At 57.3% G+C, this 23,286-nt stretch overlaps 7 protein-coding genes across 7 annotated transcripts; 2 read left to right on the top strand and 5 right to left on the bottom strand.

The window, feature by feature from the left end:
• Positions 1 to 396: 396 nt before the first annotated feature.
• Positions 397 to 3,875, bottom strand: B0T15DRAFT_496905 (uncharacterized protein; the record flags this gene model as incomplete). The annotated part of the gene is made up of 2 exons (XM_062867222.1): positions 397 to 2,152; positions 2,230 to 3,875. The coding sequence occupies 2 exons, from the start codon at positions 3,873 to 3,875 to the stop codon at positions 397 to 399; spliced, it is 3,402 nt and encodes a 1,133-aa protein (XP_062718222.1).
• A 1,517-nt stretch (positions 3,876 to 5,392) lies between these two features.
• On the bottom strand, positions 5,393 to 7,560 carry B0T15DRAFT_514475 (YAP-binding/ALF4/Glomulin; the record flags this gene model as incomplete). Its single annotated transcript, XM_062868125.1, has 2 exons — positions 5,393 to 6,550; positions 6,604 to 7,560. 2 exons carry the CDS (start codon positions 7,558 to 7,560, stop codon positions 5,393 to 5,395), a joined length of 2,115 nt encoding a protein of 704 aa, XP_062718221.1.
• Positions 7,561 to 7,958: 398 nt separating this feature from the next.
• Positions 7,959 to 9,514, bottom strand: B0T15DRAFT_305542 (uncharacterized protein). Its single transcript, XM_062863863.1, has one exon. The coding sequence runs from the start codon at positions 9,346 to 9,348 to the stop codon at positions 8,053 to 8,055; it is 1,296 nt and encodes a 431-aa protein (XP_062718220.1). The 5' UTR covers positions 9,349 to 9,514; the 3' UTR covers positions 7,959 to 8,052.
• Positions 9,515 to 10,729: 1,215 nt separating this feature from the next.
• B0T15DRAFT_542946 (isochorismatase) lies at positions 10,730 to 11,836 on the top strand. The gene is made up of 4 exons (XM_062869952.1): positions 10,730 to 10,901; positions 10,956 to 11,268; positions 11,381 to 11,466; positions 11,553 to 11,836. The coding sequence occupies exons 1-4, from the start codon at positions 10,809 to 10,811 to the stop codon at positions 11,775 to 11,777; spliced, it is 717 nt and encodes a 238-aa protein (XP_062718219.1). The 5' UTR covers positions 10,730 to 10,808; the 3' UTR covers positions 11,778 to 11,836.
• A 1,169-nt stretch (positions 11,837 to 13,005) lies between these two features.
• On the bottom strand, positions 13,006 to 15,007 carry B0T15DRAFT_305392 (uncharacterized protein). The gene is made up of 4 exons (XM_062863862.1): positions 14,180 to 15,007; positions 13,858 to 14,118; positions 13,184 to 13,799; positions 13,006 to 13,126 (listed from the first exon to the last, which is right to left on the bottom strand). Exons 1-3 carry the CDS (start codon positions 14,971 to 14,973, stop codon positions 13,190 to 13,192), a joined length of 1,665 nt encoding a protein of 554 aa, XP_062718218.1. The 5' UTR covers positions 14,974 to 15,007; the 3' UTR covers positions 13,006 to 13,126; positions 13,184 to 13,189.
• A 2,719-nt stretch (positions 15,008 to 17,726) lies between these two features.
• B0T15DRAFT_305329 (uncharacterized protein) lies at positions 17,727 to 19,011 on the bottom strand. Its single transcript, XM_062863861.1, has 3 exons — positions 18,854 to 19,011; positions 18,284 to 18,562; positions 17,727 to 18,230 (listed from the first exon to the last, which is right to left on the bottom strand). Exons 1-3 carry the CDS (start codon positions 18,875 to 18,877, stop codon positions 18,009 to 18,011), a joined length of 525 nt encoding a protein of 174 aa, XP_062718217.1. The 5' UTR covers positions 18,878 to 19,011; the 3' UTR covers positions 17,727 to 18,008.
• A 1,884-nt stretch (positions 19,012 to 20,895) lies between these two features.
• B0T15DRAFT_305280 (uncharacterized protein) lies at positions 20,896 to 22,555 on the top strand. Its single transcript, XM_062863860.1, has 3 exons — positions 20,896 to 21,258; positions 21,330 to 22,236; positions 22,441 to 22,555. The coding sequence occupies exons 1-3, from the start codon at positions 21,059 to 21,061 to the stop codon at positions 22,534 to 22,536; spliced, it is 1,203 nt and encodes a 400-aa protein (XP_062718216.1). The 5' UTR covers positions 20,896 to 21,058; the 3' UTR covers positions 22,537 to 22,555.
• The last annotated feature ends 731 nt before the right edge of the window (positions 22,556 to 23,286 follow it).

Here is a 23,286-nt window from a genome sequence, read left to right as displayed (position 1 = left end):
AACCAGATCATTTCGACGCTTGTGTCTCCTTCCGGTAGGTGCACGGGGACAATATGCGCGGCGACAGTAACGGAACATCCTTAACTTACAAAGGGTATTAACTGCATTATGAAAACTAGCTATAGCATAGTAATTCGTCGCGAGACTGGGTCTGCCCGGTTGTATCCCATGCATTATCCTCTGTCCGCACGAAGGAAACATCGTCCCGCTCACGGGGAGACAGATGCCCACCGGCTGCGGCGCCACGCCGCACCTGTCCTGTCCTGTCCCATCCGAAACGCCCACGCCATGTGGTAACCCCTCCCGACAGGCACAGCAGGCACCAGACGATGCACGCTGACGGCTGCAATGCCAAAAAGCGGATCAAAAGACCGGGGGGTTCGCGCCGTGAGCTGATCAGGCTGCGACTCGCAGGTTAAGCTCTGCCATCTCGTCTTTGTTCTCGAGTTTGTTCTCAACGATGGCGGGAGTAGCCGTCGAGAAGGGATTCTCGTCCTCGTCCTCCGGTGCTGCTGCTGCGTGGTCCTGAGCCTCGATGTCGTGTGCCACCGAGTCGTGGGCCGAACCGGACGCCGGGCTGTCGTCTGTAGTACCGGGCGAGACCTTGCCGCTGGTGGTGGTATCGTCTTTGAGAGCGACAGGGCTCGAATCCCCCACCACCCCGCTGCTCTGCTCCAGGATATGGTCGAGCCCCTCGCCATTCTCTAGCGCATGGAGCGCTCTCTGCGCTACTTCCACGTTCTCAAACACGGTATTCCACTCCCTGCTCATCCTCAACCCCCTGGCACTCCCGCCCAGCCTGCCTCCGAAGCCCTTCGCTTTCCTTCTCTCGGCTCTCTTCATCTCCAGCCATAGCCGCCTCATCAGCTGCCACCCGGCTATGACTTCCTGCACCTTCTCCATCTTCTCTTCCTGAGTCAAAGTTTCCACCTCTCTCGTCCCCTGCACCACCCGCGCCCTCCGGATGTACTTGAGCGGCGCCCGTCTTCTCTCGAGCTGTTTGACGACCCCCTTCAGCGGGTATCCGATCAGCCCCAAGACCGCAGCAATGTCCTTCAGCACGAGGCCGGTGACGCCCATGCCGACGCCCGAGATCAGCCCTCGCAGGCCGTCCTCGCGCATCCCTCGCACGGGAAGACGCACGACGCCCGTCCAGGCGTCGTAGATGCCGTACACGAATTCGCGGCGCGCGGCGCGCAGCCCGGAGCGGATTCCCGTTACCCGAGTGGGCCGTCGAACGGTGGGGTCGCCGTAGAGCCTCGGGGCGTTGTGAAATCCCTGGACGAGCGCAACGAAGAGGTCGACCGGGGTGCGGGCGAGGGCCGTCGCGGTTTTGGCGGCGCCGCGGCCGACCTGGCGGGCAACCTCTTTGGACGGGTCGGTCGCTGTTCTCGACAATGTGCCGTGGTCGATGGCGTGGGTTGTTGTGGTCTCGATCTGAGGGACGTCGCCGTTCTGCTGAGAATCACCGTTAGGTTCCGAGGCTCCTGGGTTCTGTGGTATATTCCCCCCTGAATCACCGCCTGCCCCATCCTCCTTCGCTTTCTTCTTCTCCCTCCTCTTCTTCGCAAACTTCCCAATCCGATAAGGCACTCCTCCGATCCCTCCGAAGATACCGCCCACCGAGGACATCAACGAGCCCGCGACGCCAGTAAGCGGCTCTCCGGGCCCCTCAAAGTCGTTCCATTCAGTGTGCCTCGTGAGCCGCAGCTTCTTCCACGACACCAGCCCTCGCTCCACCAGCAACTCGGCCGCCAGCGCACTCAGTCGCAAGCCGGTCTTCTTCATCTGCCACACAGAAACCTGGTCGGGCAGAAGCGAGCACCTCATGGACCCCTTGCCCTGGAGCACTAGGTTCCGGTGGAAGGCCTTGCAGGCATTCATGGCCCCGTCACCTTCCTTCTCGATATCGCGCGCGATCCTCTCGGCTGCCTCCCTTGCCTTGCCGGTGATGCAGTACTTGATTCCCTCCGCCAGCTTCTCCGCGGTCAGGTTCTTGTAAGGCACCGGGTCTGGGCCCGCGCCGGCGTTGCCGACCATGGACCCCCAGAAATGCTGGTCGCCGAAGAAGGGCACGATCATGGTCGGCTTGCCGCACTTTAGCGCGATGGCCGTCGTCCCGGCGCCGCCGTGGATCACACAGGCTCGCACCCTGGGGAAGAGCCAGTCGTGGGGTGTGTTATCGAGCATGTACACCTCCGGGGCACGTCCAGGCTGTCACCCCCCAACCCACCCCACCCCTTCGACACCAGAGCCCGCACGCCAGCCATCTTGACTGCCTCGAAGATCATGTTGGTGAACCGGTCCGCGTCGTCCACCACGATGGACCCGAACCCGATGTAGATGGGCGGCTCGTCCCCTTCCTCCAGGAACTTGGACAGCTCCTCGGGCGGATCAAACGACGACCCCAGATCGAGAAACACAAACCCCGCGACGTCCACCTCGTCCCCCCAATCCGGCGGCTTCGGCACCAAGCCGGGACTCCAGAGATAGGTAAACGGCACGTGCAGGCGATACGTCGCGCCCGGCGCCCACAGCGTCGACACGGGATCCAGCCCGAGCGTCTTGATGCGGAACTCATTCACCAGGTCGCCCAGCCCCTGCCAGACCATCATCTCGACCAGCGGATACGAAATCCAGTTTGTGTACCCTTCCTCCACGTTGCTCCGCTTGATGAGCGCCAGCGGATGCGGGAACGCTTCCGTCGGGGTGTAAGGGAAAGTAAACATCAGATGCACCGGTATACCCAGCGCCTCGGCGCAGTGTACGTGCGCAAACGAAGGGGGGTTGGCGATGATCACATCCGCCACGAACGGATCCCGCTCCTTCAACAGCCCGACGTTCCTCGCATCCCCTTCTCCGTCGCTGGCGTTGATACACGCCCTCCAGAAGCCCTGGAACATGGTCTTCATCGCGCCCCTCCTCTTTTGGATGTCGCCCTGCTTGATGGACTCCACGGTCGGGATCATGCCCGGGTTCTTCACCATGAAGGACATCAGCTCGGCCGGGTCACCGCCGACGCTGAAGAACTCGACCCCGGGGCAGTCCTTGGCGACGAAGTCGCGGAAGGCCGGGTGCGTTGCGATGCGCACCCGGTGGCCGTACTCGGTGTGCAGCAGACTGGCGATCTTGAGGAACGGCTGTGCGTCGCCCCGCGAGCCGATCACCATTATCACTATGTTCAGGCGCGGTGGGCGGGCTTTTTCTGATGAGGGGGGAGCAGTGGGCTGCGTAGGTTGCGGCTGCGGCTGCTGGTCTGAGTGTTGGTGTTGTTGTTGTTGTTGTTGTTGTTGTTCTGATGTAGGGGGTTTGGCCAGAGTCCCGGGGACCATCTTGCGTGCTGCTTGGCCCACGGCCTTCGCTAGGTATCCCGTGGTGCTGGTGTCGAGGACGTTCAGGCTCAGGCGGCCGTCGCTCTTGACTCGGCCCTTGGTGCGGTAGTGCTCGTTGCCGAAGCGGAAGCGGCGGTAGCGTTCCTCGTCGTCGTCGTCTGCTGCGTTCTTCTTTCTTTTCGCTTTCTTCGTTCGCGCTCTTTTGCTGCGAGCTTGCTTCGTGCTCTCATCCTCGTCGGACGAAGACTCGGACGACGACGAGTCGCTCTCGGCTTTGCCTTTTCGGTCCATTGTCGAGATATTTGTCCCCGCTTGCCGCATCACGACGGCAGGCGTGTTGTCTCCCTGCTGAGGGGGCCCAGTGGCGGACCCTTTTAATGTGGTTGGCGAGGTTGGCGACTGCGTCTCGGGTGGGACATAGGAAGGGTAGATGATGTCGCCCCCCGCATCGCGGACGACGGTGGCATGGCTACCATCCCGGGGCGCTGTTACCACACGAAGTGGCTCGCTGCCCTCGGGAGAGGGGTCCGATGGTGTAGGCATTGCGCTATGAGACGGCCTCCGGAGGTGGGACGGTGGGATATATGGTTCGTTCTGGTTGTGTGGGATCTTCTAGAGGTGCCTTGGTTATTTCGGTAGGTACACGCTCCAGCTATGGCAGAAGGTTGAATGTCGGTTTTGATCGCTTCTAGACCATGGCGATGCCGACTGCAACGCTGCACTTCCCTTCTCTGATAATCGTCTCAAAAGCCAGTGTTGACGGGAAAATGCTGGAACTGGAAAGAGCAAACCTTTTCGAGGCAAGGCACCGTTCCTGCTCGTGTAATGTCGCTCACCATGGATATAGCAGGTGAGATAGGTAAGGTAGGTAGGTAGCGATCATCTTCCATTAATAAGTCTGGGCACATGTGTAGCTCTGACGTAGTGCCGAGGCCCTTGCTCAACTGCCGAGCAGCCCTGGCTTGTTCGTGGCAGGCTCCCAGCACGTAAACTACATTGAGCGAAAGTGTGCTTGTCTTAATATGAACAAGCTATAACACCAGTCCGCAATGAGCGGTCATATCACTCGTCCACACGTGCGTTTCCTGCAGTTGGCAAGGTAAGTAGCGTGAGGAAAGCTCCGGCTGTTTGACCCCTGGCTGGCGATGACATCATGGCTTTGGCACTCGCCAGGGGTTTCGATTTTAGGCTCGGCGCTAGCCGGCTTGGCGCCTCTGGATGGGGTGATGGGGCAGGGTCGAGACCAGCTTCAGTGACATCGGCTCTATAGTAATACACCAGGATGGTTGAATTGCTGAGCTCCGGGCTAGCAGCTCTCAGACATGAGGTGGTATTCCAGAGCCACGTTGGATTGTATCGTATACCTAGGTAGGTATCTCCGAAACCAGGCAGTCACGCAACGACGATCGCATCTTCATCGCCACGGTCAGCTCACACTCACACTCCGACAGTGTCTTAAGGTCGACAAGATAAAGGCTTACTTTTACCGGCATCGTACAGGACCTACGTATTATGCAGTAGGTAGGACTTATCCTGCGTCTTGAGCAAGAGTGAGACCAGGTGAAACTGTCGGGTGATATATACGGTAATTACCTACCTGGTAGTTTCCTAAAGGTTTCGGATCAGCACGGGAGCTGAGCTGGTTTCCCTTTCTGTGAATCTAAACACAAACACCCCAATGATACACTACACCTTCTCACAACGGGCTCATCGTCCGCCTCACCTACCTATCCCAGAGAAGGGAACTCCTCTTTAGAATAAGGACAGCATGTCGCCGTTTTGTTTTACCACGCTACTTGTCCGCACCACACCTGCAGTGAAAAACCGCTAGATCACATAAAAGAAAGCAAAGCAACCTCGCGCAAAAAAATCCCATCCCCATATACTATCCTCCTGTCATCCGCCACGATCCAGTCCGAGCCGCCAGCCCTTCTCTCCTTCCAAGCTAGCTGGCAAGATAGGTATGATTCCCATCACGTGCCCTGCTAGGTAAGGTAGCCTACCTACCTCAACCTGGAATCAGGGAGGATGAAACCCCAAGCCATCATATCATATCATGGTCACGCGCCAGCCTTGACACCCCCGGCCCCCGACCCGGCCCCCTCCAGCCGCGAGATTCGCTCCGTCAACAGACTCAGCTCTCCCTCCAAAATCCCCATCTCCACGGGGACGGCCTCCTGTCCAAACTCACCGCTCTTCCTCTCCCTATCCACGCGCTCCACCACCTCCCTCAGCGGCTTAACCCACCTCTCCTCGACGGCAGCTTCCATGTTCGCGGGCAGGACATGCCTCCACCGGTTGCTGCTGTTGCTACTGCTAGCGGTTTCAGTATTGCTATCGCCTGATAGAGAACCCCAGAGGAAGACGGCAAAGTTGACAGCCTGCATCAGGAAGGGCATGTTCGCCACGACAAACTCGACTAGGTCTGGCGTCGGCAGGTCGAGCAGCGAGTCCAACGAGGGGAAGACGACGTATTGCACTGTCTCGAGGGCTTGAGGGGTGGCGAAGAGATTTTGTGGCTGTTGCTGCTGCTGCTGCTGCTGTTGTTGTTGTCGCGGGGTGGATGTGCCACTCGTGGATGGAGCCGCCGAGGCGGATATGAGCTCTTCCCGCAACCAGACGACCGCCCGCGCCTTGAGATTGGCGTACATGCAGTTCTCCAGCAGATCTTCGAGGATCTTCAGGCGGTCGTCGTCTGACGGGTCCGAGTGCAGGACCAGGCCTGCGAGCACGCTGGCTGCGTTGCGGGCTTGGAGTTGCGGGTGGTAGAGGGCTATTAGCGTGGTGAGATGGATGTAGCGCATGAAATCGGACGCTGAGTCCTCCGGGGAGGTGGTCGGGTTGGTCAGCGGGGAGGTCGGCGTGGCGGAGATCAGGTTGTTGGACTGGAGCCAGAGGCCCAGGGCGAGGAGGGCCTCTATGGTGCCGACGGATCGCTGGATCTGGGTGTGGGCGTCGTCTTGCAGGAACTTCTCCAGCACGGCAAAGTGCTCCGGGAAGATGCGCATCTCCGGCTGGCTGTGCGCGGCGTCGAAGAGGGTGGACGAGAACACCCAGTAGGCGAGCAGGCAGACGCAGCCGCCGGTGGAGAGGGCAATTTTGTCTGGAGTAGAGAGCTCGCCGGCTTCAGAAAGCGGCTCGCTGTGCATTGGGCCGTCGCAGAGCTGGTGGATGAAGTCTTTCGAGCATGAGTCGAGACCGAGGTCGCCGATCAGTGCCTGCGAGAGGTTAGCGCGTCGTCGTTCCCACGCCGGCAGGCGGCAACACTCACCACTAGCTTCCCAACAATAGCATCCCTGGCAAGCAGCTCCTGCTCTTCCCGGAAAGCAGCCATCAGCGTCCTCCTCCCCGGCACGATCTTGTCCGGGCTGTAGAACTCCAGGAGCCTCGCCGCCCACGCCATGTCATTTCCATTGACGTACGCCTCCAGAATGCACGTCGCAAAGCTCAGCAGCAGCTTCTGCTGTAGCGCAACCTCGGTCGGGTCGTCCTCCCGCTCGTCCCTGTCAGCCTCGGGATCTGGCGCGTTCTTGGACGCGTCGCCGTCCTGATCCGGGTTGGCCACGTTTACGGAGGACTTCCTCGACGGCAGCGGCGGTCTCCGCTGGCCAGACAGGCTGTGCACAAGGTTGATCACCGACGCGGTCATCTCTTGGTTGGGGCGGTAGGTGCTGTAGACGGTTTGCAGGGTCTGCGCGAGGAAGCGGCTGGGATACTTGGTCTTGATGCGCTTATGGAGGATGGCGAGCATGCCGAGGAGGGTGATGAACTTGTGTGTCGGCGAAACCGTTTGTTCTGTGTCTTTCTCTTCTTTCTCTTCTTTCTCTTCTTTCTCTTCTTTCTCTTCTTTCTCTTCTTTCTCTTCTTTCTCTTCTTTCTCTTCTTTCTCTTCTTCTTCTTCCTCTTCCTCCTCTTCGCCCTCGCCCAGCAAGAGCTCCAGCGTCTCGAGCACTTTGAGGATCACCTCTCGTGGATTGCCCAGCCGCGCAACCGTCTCGAGACAGTGCTCGGCGCCGGGCAGGCTGACGAGGTTGTTCACCAAGTCCCATCCTATTTCCTGGGTGAGCTCTGCGTCTTGGAGGACCTCATTGAGCGTGGGGAGCACTTCGCGGCAGAGGTTGGCCTCGATGATGGTCAGGTACGTGAAGCGGTCGGTCGCGGGCGGGCGAGCTTCGCGGATCGCTTCAATTGCCTTGGCCGGGTCGGCCTTGGGAGGGTCAGCGGCCATGGCGATGTATGTTTCGGATTTGGGGTGAAATTTGGTCTGCGATGCTGCGTGCAGAATCCGCGACGAGGGGAAGGAAGGCTGACTGGATGGAGTCTGCCACTGACATCACAAAGTGGGGCGCGGGGTACCTTATCTCCTTAGGTCCAGAAGACCAGAACTGAACAGCTTCAAATGTTCGGAGACGTAGTTGAAGGGCTTTATTAGCAAGAGTGTTGGAGATTGGCAGTTGCCCTAGGAATCTCCTGCGACGCCATTTGTTCATGTCTCGCAGTATGTCAGGTATATACAAGATGTACAATACCATCTAATGCTTTATCTCATCCCATCCTGTGATACCAAAGCGATATCCGACATGCTACACAACTGGGCATATGTCAGAGGTCGCAAGGGCTTAGGGGCTTATACCTACAACGCCTCAACCGTATCATAAGTCATATCACTGAAACACCTCCCGGATTCTCCCATCCTACCCTCCCCGTCCCTCCTGGTGAGCTATTTCACCCTCTTCAACCAACTCCAATGCCCCCACGGATCCTCCGCCAGCTGTCTCACGTCCGCCAGCTCCTCATCCTCCTCCTCAACCATCGGCACCCCCCACTCGACCGCCAGCCGCGCATACTTGACCGCCGTCCACGGGTCCCCGGCAGCATTATACTCCAGCGCAGCAAACATATACGCCTCATACATGATCGTATCCAGCCTCTCCATCCGGTACAGACTGACCAACAGCTCCGCCATCTGGGGACACGCCCTGCTGCTCTCCCTCCCCCTGTCCCAATCCGCCAACTCCTCACGGATCTTCTTGATACTCTCGATCCTCCTATCCGACTCCTCACGCCTCACATCCCCATCCACCGCACACAGCGGACAGGCGCACTCGAACCCCCACTGCCTCAGCCTCGCCTGGCGCTCGGCGCGCGACATGAGCGGGTTGATGTACGAGAGGGTGAGCTCCTCCCCGGGGGCAATGTCCCGCGCCGCGTGGATGTACTGGGCCAGCGTGCGGTGCGAGAAGCGGTAGTCTGCGTTGGGCCGGCAGTCGTGGTTGAAGCGGGCGATGGCCGGGAAGAGGGAGTAGAAGCTGTTGTGCTGGTCGGCGTCGTCGCCGTCGTCCGGTTCGATGTCGAAGGAGTTGGTGGACGCTACCAGGTCGATGCGCTCTTCAAAGGTGAGGTGGCTGGTGTTGGTTGTGTGGGTGGAGAGGCTGAGGACTAGGGCGCTGTGCGGGGCAGGCAGGTTCCGGACTGCGTGGGCTTGGAGGGAGGTGTATTGCTCCTTGCTGAGCTCGTCGAAGGCGCGGTAGTCGACCATGAGCGACGGGGTCTCGGCCATCAAGAGTTCGCCGCGTTGGATGTGGGCTGTTGCTATCAGGCCCATGCCCTTGCCTGGGATTTCTCTCATCTCGGCTTTGGCTGAGCTGAGGCCGCGGTTAATCCCTTCGACCACTCCCGGCTCAACAAATGCGGGGGTTGTGGCGAGATAGTTGGCTCGCCGGGACGTTGTCACGAGCGAGATCCCTCTTCCCCCGGCGAAGGATGCGTTTGTGAAGACGCAGATGTGCTGCTCTGACCACTCGCCCTTGGAACATGGCGACGATTGTGTCCAGGAATGCCGACTTAGCCTGCTGGAGTTCTTTTGAAACCCAGCATAATTCGGATCAACAAGGCAGACCGGGCTGACTAAAGGAATAGGTGATTGCTCGAGTCCGCATATCTCAGCATGACTTGAGTCTCTGTGGCCCAGAAGCGGGCGAGCAAAGAGCGGAAGTAGTGGTAATGAGGCCTTCATGATAAATCTTTGTAAAATGAAGACAACGATAAACTGCGCTCCCAAAAAAACTGCAACAAATGAATCACCGCGTACCAGTGGGAAGCAGTCTCAGACAGCCCGCTGCCGAACAGCTCCGTAGAGATCAGCCGCATCCATCCGAAAAGAGTGAATTTTAGGGGTGAGGATACTCTCATGTTTTACCAGCACCTGGTGGCAATGGTCGTCAACTTAAAGTCTCATCCCTGACTCGCGAACCCATAGTTGCTTGACTTGCTATGTTTTGCCTCACTCCTGCCAATCCCAACGCTTGACAGGCACTTCTCGTAGTATGAGACTCTGCGCGCCGGCAGATGTGGCACAAGCAGAAACAGGAGGATGCAATCGAAGCGGCGGCAGTCCTTGCGATAGAGACTGTGTCGGACGGCTTGGCAGAACGCCAGACAGTTTCAGACTCGACACTGCTGCCGCAGATATATGCCGTCCTCCGTCATGAGCTAATCTGGCTAGGAGCTGGGTCCTCGCCAGCTCAGAAAAGTCTTACAAAAACTGAGAAGACGCATGCGTTTGGAAATGGGGGAGACCGCCCAATTCGCATGTTTTACTCTGAGGGAAAGTGTTGACTATCATGGCAAGTTGATGAATGAGATGAGCAATTGGGGAAGTGTGGGTCTGCGGGCCGGTTGTTTCGCACGGTGGGGTCGACGGGACTCCAGCACAGACCACCACTCAAGATCAAATGTGCTTATATCCGTAGCGGCAGTAGAATCCCGGCTCGAGTGTGAACACTAAGATAGATCTTTGCATATCACTGCAAAACCGGCAAGCGACATGAAGCCCAAGACAGCCTTCCCCCTAGTACGTTGTGGTATACGAGCGGCTATCAAGCTGGGCTGATTCAGCGACCTCCCGAGCAGGTTCCATCGTGCTTGGAGAATATTTGGCGATCGCTTGGCACGCTTGGCAATTGCTTGGGCACCGCTGACACAGCGGGAAATGTGGGGAAGCGGAAGCTCGGCGTAGTCACATCGCTCCTATCAAACAACCTCCTTCCGCCTTTTGCGACCTCAACTCACACCGGGAAAGCATCTCGATGGCGATGGATGGACGGGACTAGGCGATAGCGGTCACAGTCATGACCGGCCTCGCTTCCATGCAGAGTGCGACGCTGGAGGGGAATTGGGCTTCGGATCCTGCTGAGCAGGGGATTAGGCAATGCTTTGACGACGGTTACGAGACGCATGCCAGCTGTGACCACGGACGATGTCAGCGGAAGCTGCTGTTCACATCGTGACGGTGACGAGGGGATTGTTGGTCGGGGTCGACAGTGGTTAGCGTTGGAAGGGGAGAACCTGTCTATAAAAGGGGCGTCTGCGGCATGCCATCTTACTCGAGATCAGCCCAGAGCCCGCAGTATTCACCAGCACCAGATCTTCCCAAGTCGAACATCCTGCCTCTCTCCATCGCTCCAGTCTATTAACATGAAGTTCGGTGCCGCCCTGTTGTCTGCCGCGCTCGCGGGCTCGGCTATGGCTGATAGCTTTGCCTGGGAGCGTCTGAACAAAAACGACTCTGTACGGCCGCGAGCACCATCCCAAGTGACCTGAATGCCATGCTGACATCGCCAGCTCCTCGTCATCCTGGATCTCCAGGAAGGTCTCTACAGCCTCGCTCGCGACTGGGACGCCACTCTCTACCGGGACAGCATGATGGCCCACGCGAGCCTCGGCAAGGTCTTCGACATCCCCGTCGTCATGAGCACCTCGGCCGAGACTGGCCCGAACGGCCCTCTGCCGAACGAGATCTTGGAGATGTACCCCAACGCGCCCCTGATCAAGCGTCAGGGCGAGGTCGACGCCTGGGACAACGAAGACTTCCGCAAGGCCGTCAAGGCTTCCGGCAAGAAGCAGATCATCATCGCCGGTATTGTGACCGATGTTTGTGAGTTTTCCCCCGCCCTCCCTTCTCCCCCTCCACTCCGTCCCCTAGTTATTTTCCCCTCTTCCGAAAGCCTGAGTAAAACTGACCATGTATGTATGTATGTAAATAAAAGGCACCGCCTTCCTGGCTCGGTCTCTCCGCGCCGAGGGCTACTCCGTCTGGGCCAACCTAGAAGCCAGCGGCACCACCACCAAGGAAGTAAGTTTATTTGTTTCATTTTTTTTCAATTCATTCCCGTCCCCCCACCTCTCAAACAAAAGGACCACACCATAACACACCTACAGATCCGCGACATCTCCAACGACCAGCTCATCCGCGCCGGCGTGAACGTGGTCAGCCTCTTCTCCATCGTGTGCGATCTCATGCGCGACTGGCGCAAGACCCCCGGCGCCAAGGAGCTGCTCCCTTACCTGGACCGCTACCTGCCCGCCTACGGCATGGTGGCGCGCGCCCACCGCGCCGCCATCGCCAACGGGACCCTGTTCCCCGGTGAGGATATCCTTCCTTGAAGGTAGGTAGGTAGTCAGGCAGTCAGTCAGCTCGCTGGGGGAAGGAAGGAGTGAGGGGGAGGGGGGAGGGGGGTCCATGAAGGGGTAAGGTAGGGTGATGTGGAGGGGAAGGCGGAAAAAAAGGGCGGGGATGGTTCAGTTCAGTTCTTGTTGCTCCCCCTTTCTAGACTTCTGTTTCGGTTTTGCGGCGAAGAGATGGCAGGTAGGCAGGTAAGAGGGAATGAACAATATACGACGGAACAGAACGCAACCCCGCTTCAGCCGAATGTGAACGTGACGGCCCTGCTCCTGCTTTTTCCCTATTCGGTTCGCCACTCGAAAAGGGCAAGGTAAGTCAGGTAAGGATGGCGGTGTATTACCTTGATTTTTTGATACGGTATGGAGTGATTGAACGTAGCTCAGTTGGGAATAACGTTCCCTCTCTCCGAACAAAGCACTCCGTTTCCTAGGTTCTTACCAACTGTGAAGTCACGAGGCACTTGGCTGACAGATCGAATATCTTCGATTCCAGCTGCAGACAATCCTACCTGAAGCTACCGGTACTTACTAGCGGGGAAGCGGAGAGTAGATAAAAGCAAAAGAGAACGCTAGTAAGGAACACATATTTAGCCACCAAACCGCCCATTCCGAAGACATCTGAGATATAAGTCCTGTTCCATAACCTGGAAGAATAATTCTGTCTGTTACTCTATGTTGCCCTGAGGCGTACAAATGTCTTCCCAATCAAACGCCGGAAACCCAAGACCTATCAAGAAGTCCCATGTTGCCTAAAAGGCGTCTACCTACAAGCCCAGTTGTCCGAACCAAAAGCCCAAGTACCCGACCCAAGGACAAAGGAAACGGTCATCAGTCATCAGTCATAACCCATATAGCCTTCCTCCCAATTGCCATCGTATCTTGGACGAGGCGGTACCATCAAGGGATCCATTTTATGGTCCCTCCGCTTTCTGCTTTCCTCATCACTCTTCTTGCTATCCCTCCTCTTGGACTGTCACCATTGACGTGTCCTCTCCCATCCCTACCCCCAAAACAGCTCAAAAGGCAGCTCCGTCAAGCGAAGCATACACAATACGATGTTTCCAAGGACCTTGGATCCACATGAATGTGATATCGGTATCACGTTGCTAAGGTCAGGCAGCGTTGACGTCCTGTGGGTGGTCCGGCCCTACTGTCCGGGCAAACGGCGCCGTGCCGTGCCGGACACGACCATGGGCGGGCCGCGAAGGCTGGAATTCCACATAGTCCGGCGGCATCCCGGGCAGGAGACGCGGGAATGGAGCGATTTCTGCACTTGCAGAAATCTGAATCACATCTGACGGAGACCGTATTCAGACGCTCAAAAGACCATGCTGAAGGCACAGTGTTAGCTGCGTAGCCATTTTCTAGCGGACTGAGCATTGACTCACTGTCATTCAACCGATCCACGATTGCTGGTAGGAACCCTGGATGAGTCCCTGCGAGATCCTCCCCATGGCAGTCAAGCGGTCCTGTGCATCCTTGATGTACTGCAGGCTCTGCAGATCGTCCGGCTGGACGCATCCCTGGATCAAGGCTTGGAGGGCCTTCTGGTGCTCGTACCATTGCTCAATCTCGGGCTGGGCCACGATCTCCGGCTGCTTAGGAGCGGTGGTGGCCGGCTCCGCCGCAACCTTGTTTGAGGACTTCCGAGAGGTGGGCTTCTCCTGGCTGGTCTGCTTTTCCGAGGCCTCGCTCTTCCTCTTGCGGCCCCGAACGGCCGTGGTGGGTCCCGAGGCGGGAGGAGAAGGTGGCTGAGCCGCGGTGCCGTTGTCGTTGTGCACGCGCCTCATGTGGTCCCTCAGGTTCCATTGCCGCGGGAAACCATGCCCAGGAATAGAGCGTTCACAGCCCTCATACGTGCACCGGTAAGGCTTCTCACCGTGGCCGTGCATGGCGTGGGCCTCACGCTCATGCCGGAGAAGGCAGGCAGTAGAAGAGAACCGGGCGTTCTGGCAACCCTCGACCTTGCAGCGGTAAGGCTTGAGGTGGGAGTCCACAAACTTGCTGTACATAGGTGGTTAGCGGGACAACTCTAGGAGCTTAGGGAACAACTGATCCTTACTCGTAGTTGCACTTGAGCTTCTCGGGCTTGTGGTTGCAGCTCGCCTGGCCCTCCCATGGGCAGTGGAACAGGCCGTCCGCTTGGGGAAACGCGTTCTTGTAGAGATAGTGGTCCCTCGCAGACTCACCTTCGCCGCTAGGACGGCGAGAGCTGAAGGCAGGGTGGGGTAGTGCAAAACCATCCTCTCCCATGGCGGGCACCAGATTTGCGTGCAGGTCCTCGGAGGTGACAAACTGAGATCCATCCAGTTTCCGGCTCATCCTGCGGCACGCGAACATGTAAGGAAGGGTTAGGAAACATACAGTCTCGAACGGCGACTTACTTGGGTGACTGGCCTGGCAGGGCCGGTGAGTTCGAGTTTTGACTCGCAGGAGACGAAGCGGACGGTGCCGCGGACCATACATCATCTCCCTCCTGAAATCCGGGAGAAGACAATCTGGAATCAACGGGGCTCAGCGAGCCCCAAGAGTGAGGTGAAGCGGCAATGAGGCCAGCATCGAAGACCTGAGGGTTCACGTGCTGCTCCATAGCAGCGTCCATGGTTCCAGTGTAGGGAAGACCATCCTGGTATCCCATGAGTCCAGGGTAGAAGGCAGCGCCATTCATCTGGTGCGAGACGGAGAGCGCATCCGGGTCTTGAGCAAGGTATTGCTGCACATCCATGATGCGGCCCTGACCGTAGGCCGATGGGGCATTACTTGACATGTCAAGCTTGGACATCTGTGAAGACGCTTGAGAGAGAATCGATTGGACTCTCGCCCGGGTCTTCTTGGCCGATGCAGCGGAAGCCCTGATGGTCCTGTTCTTGTTGCTCCCCGTCGAGCTGCGCGAGCTTCCTCTCCGCATAGGCTCCGCCTTCAGAGCCTTGCTCTCGGTTGCGACGGCGGGAGCCCATCTGGTCTGAAAGTCATCCATGGCATCCAGCTGGTCCGGTTTTGGGGTGTTCTGGCAGAAAGGAAGAACAAAATCCTCGGCTTCTCCGGTGTAATAGTCCGCAGCATCTGAAAGCTCGGGGAAGTTCTGTGACCCTTCAACTGTCGCATCCCAGGACGAACCGGCCAGGTCCGCTGGTCCTGTTTGACAAAAGGAAAACATGCCGGGAGCATTGGAAAGCATAGTGGGCTGAGCAGAAAAGCTGTAGTCGCTGGGTGAAGGTTAGTGTCTATCCAGCTACGGTTTGTCGAGTAAGGGTAAGAAAAGATGAAAAGAAACGGCATCAGATGGCACAACTTTGTTCCTGCGGGACATGTTAGTGGATGGTCCTACTGATCATTCAAGAGGATGGCTACAAACCAAACTGAGCATGTGGATATCCAGTTCCAGAGATGGAGTGCAAGACCATGATCTGAAAAGGGAAAAAGACACATTGGCCTGGAGCCAGGAAATCCGGTCAAGAAAGCATTGTGGCCCTCAGCGATCCTTGGCTTGAGAAAAAAAGAGGTCCAGGAACATCCGCACAGGAATAAGAGCACTGGCAGTACGAAGAACACTGGCGTCCATATCGACTCCTTGGAAGTGATGCTGAGGGAAAGCGGAGCCTGTCGCAAGTCCATATTGTTCCGCAGTTTTCGAGGCATTCCATGGTCCCCCGACACTGCGGCGTGATGCACGTCGGCTGTCTCCGTATTCAGGCAGAAGGGACCAGCGGTCCAAGTGGCGCAAAGAAACCCATGTTGCTAGTAAGTCGAAGCCTATCGAGCGTGGAAAGGACCTGGTGTCAGGTGCCGTGCAGGGGGGTCCTTTCGCTGAAAAGGCAAACGAGGGAAGTCCAGGGCGAGTAAACAGAAAAGAGGTGTCCGCCTAACGTTGTCCAAGGGGGATATGGTCCTCAGGGACGAGCAAAGCAGTAGCAGACGGTGTCCATGGGAAACCCAGCGGGTTCGAGATCTGTGAAAACGATCCAGTCCGGCGCTTGTTGCGGGCAATACTTACCAAGGGCTCGAATGAGCAGTTGATCATGACAGTTTTAGAAGCAACCCATCTGAGCCGAGACTCGTGGGTTGTTCTGTTCCATCCACGACTCGGACGAGTCGGGATCAAGACCCTGGGGCTCAGAAATCCTCGGCAATCCATGGCAGTCCACGGCAGAAAAGTGACCAGCAATTGGCTCCAGGGAAAATCCGGGGCATAATCCTGAACGGCTCCTTGTGGCTCTCCTGGAAAGTGAACGTCGGCAGCTGTCCGGCTCGCCTCACTAAGGTGGCCGGCGGGTCAAAATTGAAGTAGGAAAGACATGATTTGATTCGCAACAAGATTCTTCAGAAAAGAACACAACGCCAAAAAGCAAAAGGACCTCCCAGGGCAACAGAATGAAAGCAAAGCAAAATACCTCGAGGGGGTGTGAACCTCGTCCAGTTCAATGTGATTGAAGCCAGCCATGGTTTCAGTCCTGGGCATGATCATGGCGGACATTCCTGGGTTTTTTCAGAGCAAGATGATTGCTCAAATCCGAGTGATGAAGACAGCAACGGGGCCTCCCGCGTGTCAAAATCCTTGTGGCAGATGGATGAAGATCCTCCTGGGCTGCGATTTCGTGCTGCAAACGCTGCTGTACAGCAGATAGTCCTGGGGCGGGGGAGCAAGTTTTGGCCTGAGCAAGAAAACAAGAGAGAAGACGGTGGTGAGGTTGGGCGAGGAATTGGCGTATAAGTGGGCAACAAGGCCGCGAGAGAAGCAGGAGCGGAATGGTCCGAGTCGTTGCGTGTTGGGCACAAATTTCGTGTGGGTCGTTGGGCTCTCGGCTGAGAAGTTTGGAAGGAAAGAGCATCCAGTTGGGCAATGAAGGGGGCAGTCGGGTTTTAATCCTGGTGATCTCCCCGGTCGTTCCTGCCCGTGCATCCAACGATATTTCGCGCCCCGCTTCCATCCCTTGCTTCTTGCTCATCCCAATGTGTCTTTCCGCGTCTTCCGCAGTTCCTGCACTTTCGCTTCACCAATCTGCGCTCGCGCTGCACCACCAGGCTGCGTGAAAAAATTGTCACATTGGCTCGAAGCTGAGCTGGCAGAGACCTTCTGCAACTCTCATAGGTCAGGGCGTGCCAGCCCGCGTCGCACACCGCTGTCGACTGGTGCAGGTTCCTTGATTTCATTCACTGTGGGCGCGCTCGGCGGGGCGGGGAAGCAATTCGGACCTATCAAGCCCGACGACGACGGCTAGCCTGCGACACTTACAAGGGACATGGTGCAGCAGACCGAATGCCAACTCATCACTGCAGACGAGCTAGCCCATCCCCCAGACCACCTGGTGAGGGGAACAGGGTCGACGCTGCTTCGGTAATTGCGGGCTATCGTGTTGGGATTGCTCGTCGAGAAGCAACACGGCGAAGGGAACAACTGAAGTGCCAGTCGGCAATGCGCGGCCAGGAAACTGTGTGTGCCGCCGACTGCTCTGCCGCCGTCGAGGTCAAGCAGGAGCACGCCGGTCGCCATGAGACGCGACCTCCTGAGAGCCTCGACCCCGCGACATTCGACACGTTCGAAGAGATCTCGGCGACAGCCCCGCGTTCGTTGCGAACCAACGGCCGCCTCGGGTCAGAGAATGCCCAGCTTATCCTACCAGTGCCCGCTCTGCCGCCGCCCCGAGCTTGATAGGCGGACTGCGAACGGTGCATGGAAACAGCGCTTCCCTTGTCCAATGGGGCAAAGCAGAGCCTCTGCTGCAGTCATTTGCGTCTGTCTGAATGCAATGATGTCTGCCCATTGAGGGGAAGATGCTCAAGGTTGGCCAGTTGTCGCAAAACTCTTCATCTGGGGCAACTGGGGACATGGGCTTGCTGCTTTCTGAGAGTCGGCTCTGCGTCCACTCGTGTTGCTCAAGCCGGGCTGTTGCCTGGATGGTCGCCTCACTTGCCATGCTGTTGAGTGTGTGGCATGCCATGATTGCTGCGGCTGGTCGCGTCGTTCGACCACATACTGCAATGAGAGGTTAGGTTTCAGGTGATCTGGATCCCACTCACATAACGCAAGGTGTGCCGACGTATGCGAACCTGGTGTAGGTATGCCGGTGGCAGCTGTCGGTCTTGGTGCTGTGTTCTCCGCGCTAGCCGCGGACATTCAAGGGAATGGAGGAGAACTTTTGCTGAGAGAAGCCCATGGAGCATTGCTCCTTGATCCTGGAGACTCTTTTCGGCTGATCCTCGCTCGATTACGAATCATCCAAGTGCCAGCAAACCGAGGAGGCTTCGAGTCGCCAGCCAACACATATCCCCTCGACGCATCCGCCTGCAGTCAGGGACATGCCATGGACGTCCTGCCACTGGCGTCGGGTTGATGAAAGTACACAGCAATGCCAACTTTGGAGTCTTTGGACCTTGATGGTACGCGCGGATATTCGGCGGGGCACATTGACAACGCCAGCTGGCGCATGTGTCCTGCTACACACCATGTCACTTTAACATCCAGGAAAGCGAGATTGATGGAGACTTACCTCGAATTGTTCACACAGCTCAAAAGGTCCGACGCACTTTCCCCGGAGGTTGGGCTCTTGAGAGCCGCGGTGACTCAGAGCATGACACCTCTTGGCAGTGATCTGCTTTACAGCCCGAAGGAGCAGGAACACTACAAGTACCCAAGCCGTCCATGCCCAGGACGAAAAGGGGTCGATGGAATTGTTCAGCTGAGGACCGGGTTCTCCGGGACTCAACCGAAGACAGGCGTGTGAAACAGGATGTGAGGTGTGAGTGTCCCTCCAAGGCTGACGGGGGACCTTTTGACACTTCCAGGTCAGTGCAGGTTTGTTCGCCGATGGTAGGTTTATTACTATTTCTTGAGTGTCAGGACCTGAACTCTTGCATCGTCGAAGAGGGGAACCCTTTGAGATACACTCACCTGTGACAGATCTATCCAGCTCCTCAGACTTCACAGCCGGTAGATGTTTTGACAATGCCTCCGAGCCGGCTCTCACATTGCCAGCTTTGGCATTGCTTCATCACGATCCTTTTGACGATGGTCGAGCTCTGCCGGTTGCTGTCCAGGGGAAACCAAGCATATGGCTTACCTGGCAATCCACGTCAATTCCCATCCGAGGAACTTGGGCAGGCTCCGGTAGCTGTATTTGAAAACAGAGCTCGGTTTAGCATGGAAAACCGATATGTTTTCCGCCAGGAAGTTGATGGGCTGCAGTCCAGACTATGTCATTCTGATGCGAGCTTAGGGGTTTCATGCTTCGTTTTTAAGCTCTGCCAAGGTGATGTCATCATTCATGAGCAGCTGCTCTGTCCTGACACCGGGCCTGCCAACGAACGAATGAAACATGGAAGGCGAGCCAAACTCCTCGGCTCCTTCTAATCCGGCTGGATTGGCGGCCATATGGTTGCCGGAAACATACCGGTAGATGGGACTTACGTCGAAGGGCCGGAAGGGTGAGGATCCAGAGGCTTGCACATACTGTTGCCATTTTACCTTACCAGAGTTGTTCATGCACTTGAGACCAAGCGCACTTTGGAGAAAGTGCACCCAAACAGGTGCGCAGAGTATCAAAAGTATCTCCTTCAAACATCCGAGGCCAGGTTGAGGCAATGCGAGGAATTTGGGTTGCAGAAGATGGGATGGTCGCCGAGGTTTTTGACTTGTATGCCGAAGGAGTGCCGATAAGCGCAGAGAGAGCTCCGGGCCGGTCGGAGCTCGAAGGGGATCGGGGGACCGGGCACAGCTCTGAGACGCACGTGAAGTGTAAGAAAGGCAAGTTCTTGTCAATTGTCCTTTCTCGGCATCGGGGACTGCGCCGCCTTTGTCATTTTGCAGACCGCCATGCCGGATTCGCACAAGAAGCCACAGGTCTGGCAAACGGACGACGCATTTCGGCCACGTCGAGCTCTTTAAGCATGCGGACGCTCGGGGCTACCAGACCGGCACGCGTGGCAACTTGCGGCAGGCTAACATGGACATTGCCCCTCGAGAGCGGAGTGGTCCAGGTGGCTTTAGGCGCATCATGCGTGGCACCAGGACAGGTTGCGAGGGTTGTGAGATGGTTGGGCTCGCCCAGCGAAGCATGTTCCTGCCCAACCCTCCCCGCTTGCTCCGAATCATCTCGTGCCGTCACCGCCACTACCCCGGAACGGAGGGTTGTTCTGGCACCAATGACGATTGCCGAGTTGTATGCAGGTTGGCTAGGCGTTGGGCGACAGCGCAGACCTTCTCGAATGCCCATCGGCGCCCAACCGTGCTTCCCTAACCATTCCACACCGTGCTCTCCGGCATTCAGCATGGCAGACGCCGGGCTTGTTGTGGGAGACTTGCGAGAGGAATTAAGAAGGCGGATCCCAGGCCCTGCAAAGCCATTGGACGGGCGTTGCATTGATCTACGGATTCCTACTCCTCTAATGGCGAGACCGCTGGCGCCCGCTCGTCATGGCCCAACTGTCCCCTTTCCCAGTTTCTCCACACCGGCGGGCAGGTCACGAAGCGACCACTGTATGCGCGACTTCATAGCGCGCAAGGGACGCCTTCAATCCCGCTTTCTGTTCTCCAGATTCCCGGTCAATGTTGTTTAGGCGAGCCATATACAGTAGGCGGCACAGCGTGCGTGTCTGCCTCAGTAAGGCCTCGGCGGCGCACTAATACTTCGTAGTACCGCCCTATCTGCCGTCGGCTGTCTAATCTGCTGCCCTGCACGCGCACCAGCCCTGACAGCAACAACCTTGCCACCTCGCCCTAACGCGGGGAATATAAGTGTCCTTCGTGGACTGTTTCCAGCCTCTCTTCCCCTTCCAGGTTGTTCTGGCCGGTCAACGTTTGTCGTTGAAACAGAGCCACGTTGTCTCCCCGCCGCCGGAAAAGGTACCACACTACAAATACTAAGTTTGGTGAACTCCACTTTCACTTTGGACGACCGTTCCTCCAGGTTACTTGCTGCTACCGCCGCCGAAGGACACATCCCGGTGAAGCCTCACCTGTTCCGTGGATCCGCTCTACTTTCCGCTTTTTGGAGGCCAAATATCCCAGGACTTCCCGGTCACAGGCTTTTTCTTCGGTTGCCCTTTGCACTGACGCTGAGCATCTCGGCAGTCTTTGCTATCCGGGGGGTTGTTCTCCTTTTTGTTTTCTGTTATCTGCTCTTCTCCCGGACATTCCAGCCAGAGGACCAGGATTTCATTGCCGTGATCGGATATACGCCAAATCCAGGAGACCAATCTTTGGAGATCCCAGCCGGGAAAGGAAAGCTTCCGAGGGAGTAAGAACCAGAACAAACCAGGAGGATACCATGGCTGATTTTGCCTACCGCCCGTCCGCCCCCATGGCGAACGATCGGTGGCTTTCTTCACGAAGGTGGGGGGGAAACCTCGAGACCAACCATCAGGAAAGGAGCATATGGCAGCTGACGGCGGACTCAAGCCCGATCTACAGTAATACGTTGTACAGTGCCAGGTTTGAGACGGGAAGCACCCCGTCTCTACCGCAAAGGTAAGATGACAACAGACGAAGCCCTCTTTCCCCCTTTCAGGACAACAAGAATAACCCGGTCGATATCAAAGCGTGTCGTACACACAAGGCCCTGCATCTGCACATAACATGCCCCCAACAAGCTTGGCCCCAGGAGGCCTCGGCCAGCTCGGACGAGCATCCCACGAGGCGTCGGCCTTCTCCTTCTCCACGGCATGCAGTTCCCCGCTAACGCAGGGGCTGTACACGAACGCGGCTCCCATCCAAGCTCCGTTCAAAGGCTCCTGGGGCTGGGACCAACAGTCGAACTACTCTGGAAACAACCAAGGGCACTACCAGGGAAGGTACTCACCGTCCGATTCCATGGATGAGCTTGGCTCGCCGAGCGTTTCTGACTACTCCCTGGACAATGCCATGGCCAGCCCCGCGGCGCCGAGCAGCAAGAGCAGGGTCAGCCCGGGAGGAGGAGGAGCAGCAGGAGGAGGAGGCGGAGGAGGGCGGCCACGCTCGCAGCGACGTCCGTCGAACCGGGACGAGTTCGACGGCCCGCACCAGTTCCTGAAGCGGCCGCCGGCGGAGTACATTGCGCTGCAAGAGCGGGAGCTGCCGCGGCTGCCGACGCATCTCCTGGTGCAAGAGCAGGATAGTGTCCTGAACCAGGTCAACGACCGGCTGTCGCAGTGCGCGTATGACTTTGTGGCCAAGTACCAGTTCCCGATCCCGCTGACGCAGGACATGCGGCCCGTCGAGCGCCCGCAGGACCGCGAGTGGACCGAGTGGGTGTACCTGCTGAAGCGGCTCGCCACCAAGCGGCGCATCCCCGCGCGCGTGCTGTACAACGGCCAGATCAAGCAGTTCGTGACCATCCTGGAGAACTCGCTCGAGATGCGCCACGCCGCCAAGCACCAGAGCCGCCCGCTCAAGGATGACAGGAACATCCTGCAGCTGATCTCGGCGGGGATCCAGGTCGCCAAGATCCTGAAGGATGCACAGGCTATGGTATGTCTGCTCCTTATACGGTTCATTCTTTCTTTCCTTCCTTCTTTCTTTCCTTCTTCTTTTATTGAACCCGCCTCGACAGGCAGGGAAAAGGGGGGTTAAGAGAGAGGGGGGGGCTTTCTTCCGCTTCTCTTTCCCTTGCCGCAAACAGATTCTGCCCTGTCTGAACACCGACTGAAGCTAACATACCTACCTACCTCGCAGGATTACCTTGACAGGCTTTACGTTTCCACGGAACGGCGCATCCAGGAGCGGGTCGCCGCAGCGGCCGCTGCTTCTGCTGCCGTGAGGTTCCGCTAAGAAAAGGGACCCCCCCAAAGAGAATTGCATTCTCTCATCATACGTTTTCACCATACCTGCCCATGCATGGTACGGTCATTTTGGTTGGGATTGAAAAAAAATGCCCAAACCGCACCAACGTTTTTTCTCTTTTTCCCCGTCTTGTTTTGGGACATTGCAGCGGCCATGCTGCGGAGCACACTTTTCCGGACTCTAGAATTAGGATGGATGCCGGATACATACTGTACACTGCGTCTTTCCTGACGCGCCCCGGGATTTGAAATGTATGGCCCACAACGGGGGGACTTGATGTCAACGGGCACACACACGCTGTGTTTTTGCCTACCTACCTAGGGACGGGGCCGTTGCACGACAATGCTTCACGGCTCACGCTTACGTTTTACGTTTTAACGCCCTCCACGGCTTGCCCCCTCTTTTTGCCGGATGGGGCGGGACTAAGCTATTGGACGACGGTTGATGGAATTGGGGATACGATTAACGTTTTTGTTTTTTATGTGTTTTTCTTTTCATGTTTATCTGCTGCAACCACCCTGGGATCTCGCGGCATTCTTACCTACCTTACCTACCTGTAGGTTCCAATGGCTTTGGGTGAGAGAAATGAGGGAAAACACGAGTGAGCGGTCTTGCCGGTTCAGCCTGCCCGGAGAGGGCTGTCTTTTCCACAGTCTTGTCTTTTTCCTTCATGACCCATGACTCTTTCCTGGGTGCTGCTCATTTTCTCTTGTATCCGCCGACCCGATGGGCGGAGAG

This window comes from Chaetomium strumarium (assembly GCF_033439665.1).
Source record: "Chaetomium strumarium strain CBS 333.67 chromosome Unknown B0T15scaffold_7, whole genome shotgun sequence".
Classification (NCBI taxonomy): Eukaryota; Fungi; Ascomycota; class Sordariomycetes; order Sordariales; family Chaetomiaceae; genus Chaetomium; species Chaetomium strumarium.
The sequence above is the reverse complement of the archived record's forward strand: the minus strand, read 5'-3'. Positions and strand labels throughout refer to the sequence as shown.